At 48.9% G+C, this 18,863-nt stretch overlaps 1 protein-coding gene across 1 annotated transcript in view; it reads right to left on the bottom strand.

Moving 5' to 3' along the window:
* The window catches only part of COL27A1 (collagen type XXVII alpha 1 chain), a gene marked incomplete at its 5' end in the record, with an annotated part of 141,950 nt that overhangs the window by 18,713 nt on the left and 104,374 nt on the right, over positions 1–18,863 (bottom strand). Inside the window, 5 exons of the mRNA XM_084219907.1 lie at positions 2,342–2,395; positions 2,657–2,710; positions 4,056–4,163; positions 4,285–4,338; positions 16,993–17,100. Coding sequence (XP_084076033.1) covers positions 2,342–2,395; positions 2,657–2,710; positions 4,056–4,163; positions 4,285–4,338; positions 16,993–17,100 — 378 coding nt within the window. The remainder of the gene's footprint in view (positions 1–2,341; positions 2,396–2,656; positions 2,711–4,055; positions 4,164–4,284; positions 4,339–16,992; positions 17,101–18,863) is intronic.

The following is an 18,863-nucleotide window of genomic DNA, read 5'->3' as shown; positions in this document are numbered from 1 at the left end:
TTCTTCTCTGAGAAAGGGAAGATCTTCCCCACCATGACAGCACAGCTCCATCCACCATGTCACTTACAGAGTGCTCACGGTCCCATTGCCATTTTCTCTTTATTTCTCACTTCCAGGCTTCCATTTTTGTGTTCACACTCTTGTGAGAGGTTACAGATGTCTGGAGGGAAGGAATCTGTCTGTCTTTAGGCTGGGATCCAGGCAGCTCTTGGGAGATGAGGGAGGGTGGATAGGAAAATTTAGATGCAAGATTTTGTGGAGCACCTGGACGCTGCAGGGAGGGCTGCTGGAGGCTCAGTACATGATTTTGTGCTCTCCTGGTTCAGCATCTTCTCCTTCTGCTCCCCAGCAAGGTGTCAGCAGACCCATTGGCCTTCCAGGAGAACATGAGTGAGGAGATGCAGCTGCCAGTGGTCATTAACAGAGCTGACTGCTCTTAGCAGGGTGCATTGAACGCTTTGGTGGCTCCATCAGGCCTCAGCTTGGATACTTGCACGTAGAATTAATTTATCATGACGCTGCTGTGCTCTTCTGACACCACATCCACTCAGGGAGTGCTTTTCCAGTGTCTTTTTTCAGAGCAACACCTTGTTGATGAAGGGCAAATTGCTCCACTGAGCACTTCAGATGAATAATCTGGGGATCATTTGCTACTGAAATTATGGGAGTTTTCAAGATAGCAAGTTTAAATGTTTTCAAATAAAACTACAGCTGCAATTTAAGCACTAGAAATACACATCTGCACCCCTGAATGGTTGCAGGGTCAATGGCTGACCTTGCTTTTGCTAGTCATGGCTCACAGCTTTTTGCCAGGATGCTCAAGATTCGAGAGTGGAATTGTAAGGAACCTCTGGGGCAGGTTCTGAGCTGACAGTGTGCCTGGTCATGAGCTCTCACATCATCCTGTGCCTGTCTCAAACTTGCCAGGCAGTTCAGCAAGGCAGCAATGGAGACAGGGAGCAGCAGGAGCATCAGCAGCTGTTCCTCCATGGATGTGGTTCAGCAGCAGGAAATGGGAGAAAAAGCACAATGGCCATTGTTCACCCCCAGAGAAGGATTTCTCAGACATGTGGATGTCTTAGTGGAGCACAACAGCTTGCCCTGCCCCAGTGATACCTGGCTGCAGGCAGAGCATGGTGTGAGCTGGGTATCCTGACACCAGGAGCCTGAAGGGATCCATTCAAAGCCCCAGCAAGGGCAAGTCCTTACAAACTCATTTTATAGGCAATGAAGTGTCTGCACTACAGCTGCCCTCCCACCTGTGTGCAGAGGCAAAGCTGAATGCTCTCTTGGTGATGGGGAGCAGAAAAAGAGCAGAAAGGGTTCATGCATCTCTCCTTTTCATGGAGACCTCTCAACTGACCAGTCTCCATCACCATCACTTCCCTTCCCACACCAAGGGAGAATCACAGAATGGTTTGGGTTGAAAGGGACCTTAAAACTCATCTCATTCCACTCCTTGCCATGGGCAGGGACACCTTCCACCAGAGCAGGGTGCTCCAATCCAACCTGGCCTTGGACACTTCCAGGGACAGGGCAGCCCAGACCTGTGCCAGGGCTTTCCCACCCTCTGAGTAGAGAACCTCCTGACATCTAACCAAAATCCCCTTTTGTTTTTTGTAGGAAGCTGCTCCCCTCTTTTAGATAGCCCCCTTTAAGTACTGGAAGGTCACAAGGAGCTCTCCCCAGAGCCTTCTGCAGAGAGGTCTCGGGAGGGAGGGAGCACTGCTGCAGAAGGCATGTGAAGGACACCATCAGCCCTGGGAGAGCCAAGCAGCCCTGGAGCCGACAGGAAACCACTGAGGAGTGAGTCACTGCTCCAGCCTGAACTGGTTATGGCTCTGCTGACTCAGCAAAAGGGGAAAACTCCCGGGAAAAGCCACCGTGGAAAGAGGGCTCTGAGTCAGGGCAGCTGCAGCCAGGGGGATGTGGAGAGGTGGGGCACAAGGAACGGGGAACAAGGGCCATGGAGAGGGGAAAACACCAGCAGCTGGAGATCTGCTCCTTTGTGCAGGGAGTTATTGTGACCTGATCACAGGAAGCCACGAGTCTGATTCCTTTTGGCTTGGGGATTGAGCTGAATTCCTGCAGATGCAGGCAAAGCACACTCCCAGAGTCCTGGTGGCTGGCTCAGCCCCTGGCACAGGGCACGTGGGGTGCTGGTGACATGGGGGTCCTGGCACAGGCAAGGCTGCAGCTTTGAGGGGTGATGGGAGAGGCTGTGTGGCCGAGGAGGCACCTCTGCCTCAGCCACAGCAGAGTGCAGATGCATGGCAGGCACAGCAGCGGGACAATTGTCTCATTCAAGGGGAAATGAGATGGTCAAACTTCCCAAACTTACCTTTTCCCCCTTTGGCCCTGGTGGTCCTATTGGCCCTGGTGGTCCTGCATGTCCCTGTGGAGAGCAGACAGCACGTGAGGAGGCAGGAAAGAGCTGTGGGACAGAAAGTGCTCCCTGGTTCCCTGCCGGATCTCCAGCCTTGGAGGGACACGTGGGTCACACGGGCAGAGATGAACCAAATGCAGGTGGTGCAATGGGGACTCGAGAGAAAACTAAACTCGAGGTCATGGTTTAAGGACAATTTTCATCCTGGAGTGGCAGTTTTGTTGTGTTTAAGAACAGATAAAAGCTGGGAGGTGAAAATTAAACCCTTACCTGGTAACCCTTTAAGCCTGGGTCCCCTTGAGCACCCATCCTTCCTGGAGCTCCCTGGAGAGGCAAAGACAGAGGGACTGAGAGAGCAGCCCATGGTGTTGGCACAGGGGAGGAGGCCCTGGGCTGTGCAAGCAAAGCTCTGCAGGTGTGAGAGTGTGGCCAGTCCTTCTCCTGCTGCAGCCACCTGATGGCTTCTCCTTGGCTTTAACCTCTCACACCTGGAGAGGGGTGTGCCAGGAGGCCTCTCCATGCCTTTGCCTGCCTGCAGCAACAGATTCCCCACCTCATGTCAGAAATGGCTGCATCTGTGAGCTCTTCACCTGCCCTCCTGCACACCTCTGTATGCAAATTAGTGTCGTGCTAGGAAGTCCACCAGACTTCCAGAGACCAGAATCACACCCTTAGCACAGTGAACAAAGGGGTTTAAATCAGATCATCAGATTAAAGTGAGTCACACAATTTCCATATAATCCCATTTAGCATGGAATAAAGCCCTTTCCACAAGACAAAGACATGTCCACTCCAATAGACTGTTGCTCAGATATTGCTTTGCTTCCTTGTAAAATAATCCATGCAGGCTTTGCCAAAGACTATTAAGGGAGGATATGTGGTGAGGCCACAATTTTTAGTGCAGGAAAGCACTATCAGCAAAACCATCACTCCATCACTCATTTGCTACTGTTCTGAAGTATCATCACTATTCCTAATTCATAAATAATTCCTGGTTTTGCACTAAGTTCTATCAAATAGAGTGCAAGAAATTTCCTAACCAGCCTGCAATGCATGAGAGGCACTTTTATGTACCACTGCTGTCCTGATGCATTTATCTCTTCTGCCTAAAGCAAATTAAATATCTCCCCTCTCTGCCATACTATGGCTGTTCTCTCTGGAAGCCTCACCTTCAGTACCCAGTTCAAACCCTTTCCCATGCTATATTTCTTCTTGCTCCAAGTGTTTTAGATAAGTAGATCAAGAGTGGGTGTAGAAACAGGGCAGAAATCCAAGGCAGAGTTCCTTATAACAACACAGCTTGACTTGGAAGCAGCTCTTGCCATGAGTGTGCAGTCTCAAAGGGGAAGATCTTTGCAAAAAATAGCTTATCAGCTCACTCAGCTGAGGAAAAATCCCCAATATTTCAGCAATTTCAGCCTATCTGGGGAGTTGTGAAGATCTGCCTCGATGCAACGTGAGCTGGGCTCACGGGGCACCAACCCAACCACCCCCATGGACTCTTTCCTGTGCTGCTTGGGACAAGGGTTAGGATGTTTTTGACCAATTAAACCCATCTAACAGCGTTTTTGAGTGCATTTTGCAGGCTCTGCTGGGCTCTCTGCCCCAGTCAGGCCCGTGCCCACCCGTGCCAGCCAGGTTTCTCTGGGTTGTGTTCAGCCGTTCTCACCATCGGTCCCAGGGTACCTCGGGATCCTTTGGGGCCTTGGTTCCCCTTCGGCCCCTGCTTCCCTGGGGATCCCATCTCTCCAAGCTGCCCCTGGTAGCCTTTGCTGCCCTGCAGAGCAAAGGCACTGACATCAGTGTGGGACAAAACTCCTTCTGCAGGAGAACATCAGAGACGAGGAACGGAAGGGAGAACCACGGGCTGTGATGTTATCAAGGAGGGATGTTCCTACCTTCTGGCCAAGCTTGCCCTTTTCCCCCTGTTTTCCTGGTTTTCCTTCTGGTCCCTGGAAGGGAAAAAAAATAAAGGCTGTTGGAATGGGAAAGCAAAGGAGTTGCATCCCAACCAACCACTCCCAAGCCATTTCCCTAGCACACACAAACCTGAGAGCATCCTCACCCACACACAGGGGCCAACAAAGAGGCCAGGAAGTTGTGCAGGTCAGATCACAATCCACAGGTGCTACAGCTGGGCTATGCCTGAGTTTGGTCTTTAGCTGCTCCAACCCATGGAGGAAAACTCACTGCTTTAAGGTGGAAAGGTCTTTGTGCTCAGGTGGCTATTGGGCAGCACAGCTGAAAGGTGACACTGACAATTTTGATGATGATGATGATGACTTTGAAATCACATCTTGAAGATAGGTGGGTCATGGAAAACTGTGTCCCTCTTTCTCAAAGGATGCAAAAGAAGGATCTCCAGAAGTGCACCTACCCATCCTCTGCTACAGAATGGGCAGAAATGTGAAAAACACATTTACTCTGATTCCCACAAAAGTTTTCCTCTGGTTCACCCCTGAACCAGTAGCAAACCAGTAGGTATCAATACTTTTGATAGGCACTAAATTAGGTATCAATACTTTTTATATAGTTTTAGGACCCTACCAACAGAACCATTGATTGCACAGCACTTCTCCTTATTTTTCACCTTGTGAAAAAAGGCAATGGTTTCATTCTCTATGCACCTACCACACACAGCCTCCTGCTCCCAGTGAAACCCCCTCCCTCTATTTGTGTTATTACTGCCACACACAGAAACCACAATCTACTGCTCAGGCTTCTAGAAATGCAGTGGGATGCAAAACTTGAGGTGGGAGCCATGGCAAGCTGGGACAGGAATGCTGAACTGCTTTCAGAACCCAGTGTGGGTGCAGAACCTGCTGCCCCTCCTTGCACCCACACCACAGACATGTGCTACCATGAGCAGCTAAATACAGCAGCCTCTCCTTAGGGACCTCAGGGAGCTCATTTTTTCCAGTGTTTGACCCTGTTGGCTGCAAGGGAGACAGAATATTTTGAATTTGACAGAAAGAAGCAAAAAGTATAACTGAAGAAAATAACTCATGCTTTCTGGCAGCTGTGACAAACTTTTCAACAGCATCTCCACACCAGCATCACATCTCTCCTTCTGCTCCCGCTCCTCCCAGCTAAGAAGGTATAATTTTCACCATGGTTGGTGTTGCAGTCTCAGCTGAATAAAAGCAACTTATAAAGTGAGACATGTCGGGGGGTTTTCACTCTGATCTCAAACATGGGCCTCAGAAGTGCCTGCTCTGAACACAAAGGAGCAATTCAGACCTATTCCAACCCTAAAGGATCGTGCCAGTTCACTTCCCCAGAGGGAACAGCTCCATTTTACCCAAGTCAAACATTTCAGGAGTCCACCTTGCCAACACCATTAGGCTTCACAAAGCACAGGTCCCTGCAGAGGAGCACATGAGCCTTGTTCTGTGCCTCTTCCATGCTACTTAGGGCATTTTTTTTTTTTTTTGTGTGCTATTTTTTGCTGCCACTTTCCAAGAGATCGCTTTTGGAGCTGCTTTCCCACAGATGCCGAGCAGCCGCGGTAGGTGGTGGGTGCCAAGCCTCCAGCATCACCCACAAGATTTACACTCCTGACAGCAGTACAGAGGAATCCTCACCAATGAAAGCATCAGAAATGGCCAGACCCTTCCAGCTCCACAGCAGCTCACTGTGGGACCGGTGCTCAGCACCTGCAGCACAGTAACTCGCACAGCCCCTGCCCTGCAGCAGTGCCCTGGCACATTATGGCTTAAAAATTGGGAGAGGGAATAGTGGAATCACTCACAAAGCTTTACTGCCAAAACAAGATGTGACTGAGCAACGAGACAACTGGGGCTTTTAATCAGTTGCATGGTGTTTTTCCATCAGTCTCCCTGGACTGTGCTTTGAGAGCTTGTGGAAGTTTCCTGCAGATGGGAGAAAGGCCATTTTAAGCTGTTTCTAACCCAGTGATGGCCAAGGTTTTCTCCAGCAGTGCAGTTTTGCACACTCAGATGTGCTCCTGGAACTGCAGTGCTGTGGCAGCTCGTGGAACTGAGATTTCCATGCAAATGTTCCACTCCCAGGCTGAGAAAGTGTTATATTGTCTGTAAAAAATGCAGACAGCAGCACACTGGTGAGACACACTCTTTATCATTGGGCACAGCAGGTGGACCCTGTTCATGGGGAGGTCAGGAGGATCTCACAGCTACCTCAGAAGAGTCTGAAGTACAGCCTGGCTCCCTCCACCAGGATACATCTCCCATGGAAGTTTCATGACTGAAACTTGAATTCTACCCCGCATTGGAAAACGTCTTTGTTTTTTGAGAAGACAAGTTTAGGCTTTAAATTTTCCCATCTGAGAAACAAAATTTCCACCCTGCTCCTAAAATCTGTCAGCATTCCAATTCCTGCTTGCACTCACCATCATGGAGCACAGATAGAGTCACCTGGGAGGGGGTAAACAACAAAAACCAAACCAAACTTTGACAGCCCAAGTCCTGCTCACAGAATTGAGCTCAATCCACAGTGAGACTGTGCTGTGTACAAACAGCTTCTCAGACTTTCTCAGGCCTCCCTCAGCTTGTCTTTTCCCTTGGTGGTGGGTGTGAACAGAGATATGGGCTCCAACAAACTCCTTGTACCATCTTCCCCTTATGACACATGGGCCTCAGGGAGCAGGGATGCTCATCTGCTCCAGAAGGTTCTCCTGGGTCCTCCAGCTGGGATGCAGCTCTCTCTCCATTACTGAAGGAAAAAAAAAAAAAACATTGGCAGCATCACCAGCTCCTGTCAGTGCCAGGGAGAAGAGCTGTCACTCACAGGAAGCCATGGAGACCTTGTTCCAAGCCTCCCTTGCTGTTCTTGACTCTCATCCACTGGTTAAATCTTGGCTGGTGTGAAAAAATGGGTCAAAGCACGCTGGCGACACCACGGGCAGGGACGTGGCTCAGATTTGGAGTTCCTGAGTCACCTCCTCGAGAGGAACCAGCTCTATCAGTCAGGGATATTTCCCTGCTCTCCCAGCACGCTTTCTAGGACTTTGGCCAGCAAGCTCTGCTGGTGAGTGGGAAGCCTACCATGTGTCTGATTTTCCTGGATATGCTTTCTCCAACTGCGCAGGAATCCTGCCCAGATGAATTTAGAGGCAGTTCAGCACTTGTCTGGGGTTCCCAGATATGTGATATCTCTGCTTGTGATGATCCAGATGTGGTTGCTGTTGCAATCCCAGATGTTCCCAGGGCACATGTGCAGGGGTTTGCACAGTTCCCAGAAATCACTGCACTGCCCCACTCCACGCATTGCACAGGGAAGGAAAAGGCCAGCAACAACTTTGGTAGCCTGCAAAAATAGTCCCATCCTTTTTCTCTCCATTCTTCTGACTCATCTGTCCAGGGATGAAAAAAATAAACAGGGCCAGAAAAGGAAGAAAACAAAAAAGGATAAAAATAAAATTCAGTGAGATGGTATCTTCATCCAGGCTCTCCTCAAAGTACATTGGGAATGTAGCACCTTTTGGTAGCTCTTTTACTGCAGTGTGAAGTTCCTCAGGTTCCTAAGATTTCTTCTCTCTTTAGCAGAGGTAGGAGTGAGGGCAGAAGGTGTACAAAAGCCTGCACATCAAAATAATTAAATCCAAATTCCCTTAGCTGGACTCACACAGTTGGGTCACTGTGCCAAGGCTTGGTGCTTTTGTTCCTGGGGTTTGTACACATTTTGTTGTATGCCTTGGGTCATTGGTTTGCTGAGAAAATGTATCTTCTTCTTTCCAAGCTTCTTCCATCAGTGGGACTATTTTAAAATGGTGTTTCTCTTTATATGCTGCAGTCTTCACTAGAGAAGCATATCAGTACCTCCAGATGATGATGGTATTTGTGACCAGGGACAGTGGAGAGCAGCAGTTTTATTAAGTCACGTGCGTTCAGCTATGCCAAAATATCCAAGGAAAGCAAAAAAAATTATAGTCTTAGGTCTAGCATGTTTAAAATTTCATTGTCATCTTCAGTAAGGACACAGATTTACAAGGATTTTTTTAGTATAGCCTTAGATATTCCCCTAAGGGAAACGAGAATGGCTTATTTTCCAATGCAAATTGGTTAATTTTTAAAGAAAAAGAAAAAGAGACTTCCAGCTGCTGATGGCCTTGACAGAAAAGTCAGATCTATTGCCCAGCACAACAGCAATGTTTAGTGGAAGCAAATAGATGAGCAGCTCAGCTTTAAATTCTCCAGACATCAACAGTTGAAATCTATGTTCCGACAACAGCATCCAGAAAAACAAAACAAGGAAGTTAAATGAACTGCAGAGAGATATGCCCTGAACAGAGCCAAACAACAAACAGGCCTCAAATCCTGACCCAAACTTCCCCACACCCAGTGATGCTCCTGCTGCAGGCAATGGGTTGGGGAAGTGGTAACAGAGATGTGACTCACCATCCTGCTCTGGCTCTTGGCATTCCAGAGGGCAGATGTCTTCCTGCCTTCCTTGCAGAACAGCATAGCACAGGAAGGAAGCTCTTAGGGCACAGAACTGCTGGGAGAGCTTCCCAAAGCTTGCCTCAGGTTGCTTCAGGATTGCTCAGGACTGCTGTGGAGCAGGAGCATATTTTCAAACTATTTCTTTTTTTTGGTCTGTCATTGAGGGAAGGTCTGAGGTCACTCCTCCCTCCCAAAAATAAGGCAGGAAGAAACAAAACCACCAGATTACAGCTACTGAGCAAAGGAAAAAAGTGACATGGTGACAGGGAAAAAAAAAAAGTGATAGTTTGAGGCATTGGATGTAAAAAGGGCAGGAAAACAAAAAGCACCAATAAAGGTAGGAAGCATGAACCATAGGATGACCATGCCCATATTGTCCAGGCCCAGCCAGTGAGCTCACTTAAAGGGAAATGAAAAAGCCCCATATAATTTCCTACTGCTCAGCAATGTCTCCATATGAGAACCTCTACTTAATAAACTTTGATCGAGAGAAGCCTCCCCCCATGGAGGACAGTTCACAAGCACTCAGGAAATTAGTGGGATTATTTAGGCCGGGCATTTGAAGACATAAATGTTTTGGATTTATAAGAAACACATTTCATAATCACTCTGCCTAGCAGTAGTCTGGAAGGGGAGGAGACAGGGCAGCAGCTCCTGAATGAGTATGGGGAAAGAAGAAAGACTCAACTGTTCTCGAGAAGAAAGACCTGATTGTGCTGTGAGGTTCAGAGGGTTTCACTGGGAGCACTGGGAAGCAATGGGCTCTTGTGGAAAACCCGAGTGGGGACTGCAGGTAGAGCTGGCTGTGCTCAGAGAAACAGCAAATTGGGGGAATCCTATAAAAAGGTCTTGGATGGCAAGGCTACAGCCAGAGTCGCTGCGACTTTGCTTTCAGCTGAGGTCCTCAGCTTAAAATGGGAATCCAACCCAAAATTGTGTATCCTGAACTCTCTGCTTAAGAGCAAACTCTTATCTGCACGCAGCTGTTGCTCTGAAACTTGCTGCTTTCGGTTTTGTGGAGGAGGAGGTCTATTTAACTTGATTTTTCTGAGCAGCCACAGTGTTAAGGCAGCAAAGAGCAGTGCTGCGTGCTCTGAGCTGCTCTGGTTCAGTCTGATAGCCCTGAACTGCCACTAATTCGTTGTTTCTGGGATAATCCTTTTTTTTCCCCCACTCTCTTTGCCTCTCCTTCCTCATCTCTAAGAAAGCATGGGAGACAAGGTGCCACTAAATTCTTGATGGATGAAGTGGGAAGCGTAGGAAAAGCGCAAGGCCCCATCCCCACTGAGCTGTGAAGCTTTCATACACAATGAAACCAAAATGCTCCAAAAAAATTAGTGTTGGAATCTGACAACGGGAAAGAAAATAATAGAGAGAGCACCTGGGCAGCACAGCTCTGACTGACACTCCCCCAAACACTAAGGGTTAACATCTTCCTTTTGAAGGACACAGATGCCCTGGGGTTGTGGAAGAGGAGGGGAATGAAATCCTCTCTTGCAATAAGGAGGGGAATCTTGGAGCAACTGTCCAAAAAGTGTGTCTCCTTCGTCTGAGTCAGGAAAGAAACCCTGCCAAGTCAATGGGATTTATTTCAAATTCTGGCTCATTTTGACTCCTATTAACTCTAAACTAAGACCAGCTGGGATCAGGCTGCCTTCCCCAGCAGCAGAGCCTGCAAGGGCCAAATGGCCCCTCAGCTGCTGGAGAGCAGCCTCAGTTGCTGCAAGCAGCAGTTCCCTGGGGATTGGGAAAGCTCTGTGATTCCCTCTAGGATGCTCAGGGCTCACAGGCAACCCTGCTCTGCTCCAAAGGTGTCAGTGGATTTGGTGGGCTGAGTCACAGAGAGCAGAATGGCAAAAAAGGGGGAAAAAGCCCCACACAATAATATCACCCAAAAACCAAAATCCAGCTTGTACCTCTGCATTAAGTGGGATGTTCAGGAAAGGCTGGCCCTGATTGATTCAGCTGATTGTCAAAGCAAGGGGAGAAGCTGATCGCAGCTGTGGGCAGGGGTGCCCAGGGATGCTCACCTTGGGAGGGGAAGCAGAGAGACCCAGGCCTGCAGCTCCACTGAGAGGCACTGCCCTGACTCTTGGTCTCAAACTCTTCAAAGCAGAGCTTTTCAGCATATCTGACTGCATTTCTGAGCAACTTTATTCACCTTTGGGTTTTGATGCAGGACAAAGACCTGCTTATGGCTTTCCTGGGTGTTGGTCTGCATGAGCATTGGTACTCCAGGGCTGTAACTCAAGGACACACCAAGGCAAGTGCAAACACCTTCAGCCCTGGAAGATGGGCTCCAGTATAGGAACTGGTCCCCTGATGTAGCAGCTACTGGAAAGGACAGGCTGTAGGGCAGGGGGATGGCCTGTTGTGACCTCCTGGGCCCCCTCTGCCACTGACTGACCTCCTGCATCACCCTGGACCCCTTTACTGTCCTGTGAATCTGCTCCTAACACATGATTCAAGGCAGATTTGGAGTAACACCAGTCATTTCCTAAGGTGTGAGGACCTTGCTGGTACCACTGACACACTGCCTTCTCCTGGTGCTCTCCATTCCTTCCTCTGCTCAGTCAGAGGGTGACCCCACACTCTCTAGCTGAAATTAAGAAATTTCATTCAAGTAATTACTCCACAGGCAGCCCGTGGTCCAGCGCACAAACCCCAGCTTTTCCAGGAAACAACAGCTCAGACCATTATCAAAAAACCCCATAAAATTTCTGCATGGAGAGCAGAGATTGAAACCAGGGGTGACTCCAGGATTGTCCTTCAGCAACCTCAGTGTTTTCAGGGAGCTGGATGCCATGGCTGTGGTGCTGCCAGCTGTGGCTGAGCTCATGTGCATGCAGAGAATGGCTGGATTCAGCAGCAGCAGAACGAGGGGCTTTGTCGCAGGAAACCTTTGAATCGCGTTTTCAGCGGCAGGAAACAGAAAAGAACAAAGAGCAAAAAGCACTCTGGGACAAATTCGGCTGTAAGTGATGTTTGGACAACATTGTACAAGAGCAATGTGTCGGATGAGAAGGTGCTCCTGCTCTGCCCTGGCGCTGCAGAGCCCGGAGAGCAGCCCTGGCGTGGCAGGAGCAGCTCTGCCAGCTCGGAGCAGAAGGTCCATCCTGGCCAGCAAGGCATCCCTCCACTTCAGCACTGTAGCCTGTAGATGAGAGAGGGACAAAAATGTGGTGGGAAGGATCCTCAGGACACCATCCAGGGCTGTGTGTGGCGTTGCTGCTGCTCTGGGGAGCGACCACAGTGCAGAGCCAAGAGCCACGAGTTCACTCCACGCTCTGCACTGGGCTGGAGAGTGGCTTGATCTTGTGAGTTCCCTCAAAAAACCTTCTCAGCTCTCCAGCCCAGCCCAGCTCTGTCAGTCTACCCTCCTGAAGAGCAAATGAAAGGACTTTGGATCTTGTTGCACCAGAGCAAAAGGATTTACAGCCCTTCAAGCTCTTCTGGGCTGATGGTGCACATCTGCATGCCACAACAGGGCTGGCAAATGCAGCAAGATCTTCTCTGATGTAATTGTTTATGGCAATTCAGAGCACTGGAGTGTCTGGCTCAAAGCTTTCTGAGTCCTGACACGGCTCGAATGACACTGCAGATAGGATTTCAGGTTCAAATTGAAGTGGAAAGAACTCGACTCCCAGTTTTGCTGAACAATGAGGGAATTTCTTGTTTCAGAGCATGTTGTATTTCAGTACTTCCAGGCTCTCCAATTGCTTTCCTGGAACTGTAAACCCCTTGCTATCAGATGTCTGCCGTGTATGGCAACCAGCACATTACACAAACCACAGTGCAGAGCCACAGAGAGCAGCTGGAAACCCATCACCTCCCTCCTCCTGGGCCTTCCTCAGCCACTGCTGCATCTGTCATCCTCCCAGGGAAGGGCTGGAATGCCACATTTGCTGTCACTGCAGAGGAGAAGCAGCAGAGGGAAGCACTTTTTGGGGGAAGAGGTTGTTCTCAGGGCCCACTCATCTGTGACCAGGTTGTTGGTGGCACTCCAGTGACTTCATCCCCTGGCTTTTACCATCCTCTGATGCCATGAGCAGCTCTGATGGGCAGTCAGATCCTTTGTGAGTGCAGGTTACTCTCCAGGGATGTTCTCTGGGTGTTTCAGGCTCTGTGGCACTATTCCCTCACAGCCTTACAGATGAGCAGAGAAATTATCTTTTCATCTTGGCAAACCACACCATGACACTTGCACTGCTGAGGGATGCCTTGCCAGAGTTCACCAGGATCTTGTACTTTCCAGTGAGGAGAATATCCTTGTTTTGCCTTGCCCATGCAAAAAGTCTGGATTTCCAGCCAGTCTCTCTGAATGCAGGTGCCCAAACAGTCCCTGGGGCTCTGCAAGGGGAAAGGATTTTCAGCCTTCTGCTGTTCAAACCAGAGGGCAAATGGCCACATTCAGAAGAGAGTCAAGGTCAAGTGAAGGCAATGAGTTTGTGTTAGAAGACAGAAACCACTGGGAGGAGGTAATACGTGGGCAAGCAGCTCAGGAAAGGTACACATCTCTGGAAATTCCAACTGCATCTTGCACTGGTGCTCTGGTTTCTCTCTCATGGCCAGGAGGACAACTGGCCCATTCCTCCACTGAGCAGGAACTGGGGCTGAAAGGAGCAGTGTGAACTTGGACAAAGTGACCAAAAGATAGAGGATACTCATTTATCTCAGCTCCAGCTGCCTCGAGCCCTGCCAGCCACAGCTGTGAAGCTCATGGACCATCTCAGCTGCCAGGTTTGTTTGCTGAAATCCACTGGCCTTGAAACATGAACAAACCACCCCTGGAGACTTGACTGGGGCCTCCCTGCTGCTTTTTGTTTGAGACTCAAAACCACAGTGGAAACCGGTTTTCAGATATGTTAATGCTGGAAATGGCTGAGCCAAGTGAAAGCAAAAGATCTCTGAAAAGCCTTTCCTGAGCACAGAGGGAAGTTTGGTTGTGCTCAGGCAGTCATGTGCTATCAGCATCAGGATGAGCCTCTGGAAAATGAAGCCTTGCTCAGGAAAGCCAGATGTGCCTGTGCTGAGCCCACTGATCACCAGGTGAGTGCCTCTCTTCTGCAGGACCCAAAAGGGCAGCACAGACCTTCTGTGCTTCCTCCAGCTTTCAAAGTTGCTCTGGGGTACATCCCTTCATCTGCCATCTCCAGGGAGCTCCAGGACTGCAGAACCTCTAATCCCCCACCATCCTTCATGCTGGGCTGTTGCCACGTTAGGTGTGAGCTGCTGGTGCCAAATTCCCCAGCTCCTCTACCTGCTCTGCCAGCACCAGCCTCTGCTGCAGCCAGGATACACCAAACAGGCTGAAAATGTACCAGCAGTGAGGTCAGATCCTTTCAGAGCAATCTGGCACCTCATTTCCTACATCTGTCACAAGGACACTTGATAGTGAAGTGTCACATTCCTGTAGACATAAGCAAAATGAAGATTAAGACTAAACATTTCCTTGGCATTAAGGATAAACCTTCAAGACCTGGTGTGGCTGCAGAACCCAGTGATGAAAAGGGTTTTTCCTGAGGTTGTTGCTGGCCATGGTGGGCATGGATTAACAGAGGGACAAGCCAAGGTTTAGGAGAACCTTTTATGTGCCCACAACTGCAGATGGGCATCAGCTTCCTCTAACTAACACCAGCCTCTTCCAGAAGCTTCACACCCCAAATGGAGCCAGAGTTTGTTGGCACAGGGAGCTGCACTGATCCTTGTGTGTGCATCTCTCCTGCTAAGGGCACAGAAGCATCAACATCTCCCCTCTGTAGCTGAGCAGGATGTCCCAACAAATACTGGAGCTGAGGAAAAGCCCAGGAAAGCATCAGTGGAGCCAGGCAGGAATGTGGTGAAGCACAGATGTGAGGACTTGGGGGTGTCATGCCAGGAGAGGCCAAATGGAGATGCAGCAGCCAAAGATGAAGTTCTTAACACCATCTAAACTGATTATTGGACAGCAGGACACTGTCACATCAGAAGTGTTGGAACCATTCACAACAGGCTGGTGTGCAATCACTCAGTACCTGCACATCCAAACCCAACATGCTCCCTCTCCCTGCAATCCAAACACCTCCAACACCTTCCCCAAACAATTTCTGTGCCACCACACAAACCCTGGACAGGAGTTTGTCACCTTGATATCGGCTCTTGGGTGAACAACCTTCATGACAAGATTTTTTTTTTTTTTTGTTATCTTAGTCCAGCAGCCTCAAAGTCTTCTGTGCATTGTGCAGTTTGTGGTGGCTTTTGCAGCATGTCCTCCAGGGGATGGCTTGGCTGGAAATTCCAGCTTTTAACCCTCAGCTGGAAAGGAGGGGCTTGCAGTTATCTCCATCTGAGCTGTAAACCTTACCTTGACAGAAATCTAAGGAAGATTCCCTCTGATATTTCTACTCCCCATGGGAATGTAGAATGAAATTCTCAGTAATGGGAAGAGGAAAATAATTTGTGCTTCTGTCAGAGGATTTCCATATTTAAATAACCTCAGTGAGTGCAGGAACACCAGCCTGTGGATTAGGTAACAGTGTCTGGCAGGGCAGGCAGCACTATCTGGAGACTGTGCAGGTCTGAAAGTCTGCCTGAGTTTAGGCACAAGGAAATACAAAGAAGTATATTAAAATAGTAGATGGAAATATAGCACTTTGCAGTAAAAAAAAAAGAAAACCAACCCAAAAGGGAGTGATTATGAGCAGGAATCTTGGCTCTATTGACTGCTTTTTTTTTTTTTAAAATAAGACAGAAAACACCATCATGTTCCCAGGGACATGCTGGCAAACAGCAGGGACAGAGTCTGACAGAATCTGTATTTTATACTTTATAACTTAATATGGCTTTTGCATGATTTTAGTATTTTTATTGGTTCTTAAAACATACACCATATAAACACGTGAAGCAGCCAGAAGTGCAGCACATGGAGGGCCACTGTCCAGCTGTGCCAGCCTGCAGCTGGGAAGGAGCTGGGCTGTTGGGGACCACCCTTGCCTGTGGTATGATCCTGAAAGGGCTCCCTGTTGGGGACAGGGGCCTGTGGCCAAGGGTGGCCTTATTTGGGGCAGGACCACAGGCTTCTTCTGCACATTTATGGTGCTGCACTACAGCATTAAGCCAATGTTTCCACTTTCTAGTTGAGTCAGTGCTCAGATCCCAACCTCAGCCCAAAAATAACATAAATCCATCTCCTTTGCTGCTTCCATCCTCTCACACCCTTCTCCCTGCCCTCCTTTTAGTCAGCCACAACAGCACCAAAAGGAAAATCAACGTTTCACCATGGAGCATCCACCCAGGGCTCGGCAGTACCTGCTGGCCCTGCTGCTTCACACCCAGCCCAGGCTGGGATTGCAGAGCTGCCTTTACACCTGGGCTCCTTGCTCCTTCTCCCCAGATGTGTGGGGTTGGGGCTGGTGTGTTCCCCAGCTGCAGGAGGGGTAAGGCACGTGCCAGAGGGGAGCAGGCATCCCACTGAGCTGGGCTGCCCCTCTGCTGAATGAGCCTTGCAAAGCCATCACTGCTGCTAACTCTGCTCCAAGACAACAATCACAATGAATAAACCATGTCAGCAGCCTGACAAACTCCACATTGCAAGAAGAAAGGCCTGACTTGCAGAGCAGCCCACGGGGGCACTGGGCAGAGCTTGCTTCCACCTGGCACTGCCCTGCTCCTTCTCATCTCAGAGCCAGAATCAAACATTTTCTTTCTACAGCACCAAGGTCAGACCTCCAAGTGAACCAGACATGCCCAGGATATTCACTGAGCATTCAGGAGTCACATCTTGCTGATTTCTTCCAGTTGTTTCCTATACATAATGGGGAAATCCCAGAAGGGAAGACCAGAAGCAAGCAAGTAACCATCAGAGAAGGCACAAGGTGGCCAATTCCAAGCTCCAGGCCCAAGCCAGCTGTGACAACCAGGGAAAAATCAGCCTCTGGACCTCCCCTCTGACTGTATGGGATCCACCTTACAGAGGTGTGGGAGGGAGGCACATCCCTCATTTCTCAGATTCCCATTCTCGAGTGTGAGTCCTAGCTGAAAGACCAAACCATCTCCTGGACATAGTTTTTCATGGAAACAGCACACTTTACCATAATGTTTAGGACAAGTTACATCTCAGGTGAGCTCCTGCCCTGAGCAGGGGCCTGGGTCACAAACTCATCCCAGCAGGACCCAGGGGTGCCCAGGGCTGGCTCACAGACTCACTCGGACACCTGGGATGCCGGGATATCCAGGAGCTCCTTCCTTCCCCTTCAGCCCTTCACTGCCTTTCTCTCCTTTCTCTCCTTCTGGGCCTTGCTCTCCTTTGTCTCCCTGTGGAAGAGAGGAGGGTGGGAGGTTTTCATACCCACAAGACACGTGGGTCACCGTGCAAAGCTCTTGTGAAAATCCCCCCACATAATTCATATTTCAGGAGTCTGAGAGGAAAAGAGCCTGCAAGAAAAGGGATGAATGAGGATGAGTCATAATACACTTGACATTTAAAAAAAAGGAGCAAACCCAGGTTTCTCTTCTTTAAAATCTCTTGGCTGAAGGAGAAAGAACTCCCCCATTACACAGAGTAACCTGAACCCCTTTGCTTCTCCTGAACCTCCCACGTGAATGAGGCAGGCAGACAAGATGTGAAAGTCTCCCTTGCCTCATCCAGAAGCCCTGAGCTTGGGATACTGAAAGACTTTTAATAGGATGGGTTTGTCTGGAACAGCTGCTCAGCTCCTGCTGCCAAACAGAAATCAGCCCAGGGCTCCAATAAACACTCTGTGAAACTGTGTCACTGTGCCCTGTAAAGGATCCACGGCCTGAGCAGTGGCTATGCTGTCAAATCACTGCTCTGACAATTGCAGGATCACAGAATCAAAGAGTCATTCGGGTTGGAAAAGATGTTAAGGATGAATTAATCCAAACTTCAACCCAGCACTGATAAGCCCACCACTGAACCGTGTCCCCAAGTGCCACTTGCAGGGATAGTGACTCCACCACATCCTGTTATAATGCCTGGCCACCCTTCCAGGGAAGAAATTTTCCCAATATCCATTTAAAGCTCCCCTAGTGAAACCAGTCATTGCAATGTATGAGAAAATCTGGCAGATAATAAAATTTCAGTATTTGGCAAGATCAACCAACTGGAACACAGACCAGAAATATAATAATAGAAGTGTAAGAAGTAAATTTATATCTGCTTCTCCTTTATCAAAATAAATAAAATACTGTAAATATTTTGTATTTTGCAGTCCTACCACTCAACATTATATGGAGACAATGATAAAGGCCAGTTTTATACTGAGAGCAACATGTGCAGCCAAGTAGCCTTGAACTGAACCATTTTCCTCTTGCACCTGTGTTGGGAGAGCTCAACAAGATCCCATCTGGTTAAAGAGCACAGACACATCTGGTGAAGTGTCCAGAGACACATTTGGGGTGGAAAGAGCTGGTTTGGTTCAAGAGCTCCTGGGCACAGCCAGCAGTGCAAGAGAATACAGAAGCCTTGATTGTCCTCAAGGAAGAGATTTTTGGTCCAACATTCAGAGATAAGCAGAAGTGGAGACACATGGCAAATAGTTTAACTAGAAAGAAGCAATAAAGTGCATTGTTGTGGGATGGGCTGCTCTTTCTTTCCATGGAACAAAACTGTTGGCCTGTTTGGAAGGGCTGGCTGTGCAGGGACAGGAGTCAGAGCCCTGTTCCAAAGGCAAGGTAGCAAACACACAGCAGTGAGAGGCAGAGCAAACCCTGAGTGAGATCCTGGGGCTCTGCCAAGGGAAGGGGATCTGGTTTCTTTACTCTCTAACATTGTTCTGGTCAGTGGTGCAGGGGAGAGAGTGATGGACAATCCTTGATTTCCCTTGCCAGGCCCAGGAATTCCTGATTAGTTGGAAATTTGATCTGTAAAGACTCAAATAAAACAGACAAATTGTTGGAAACCAGATTTTGAAGAACTTGACCTTTTTGGAGATCTGACCAGATGCCAAAAAACGTGGGCAGAGGAGTGAAACAGGAGGGGTTTGTTATGCGTGCTTGCAGAAAAAAGTCCTTAGAGATTGCAGGGCAAAGGTTTGTTCCACAGAGGACCCAAAAAA

This window comes from Fringilla coelebs, assembly GCF_963513975.1.
Source record: "Fringilla coelebs genome assembly, chromosome: 21".
NCBI lineage: Eukaryota > Metazoa > Chordata > Aves > Passeriformes > Fringillidae > Fringilla > Fringilla coelebs.
The sequence above is the reverse complement of the archived record's forward strand: the minus strand, read 5'-3'. Positions and strand labels throughout refer to the sequence as shown.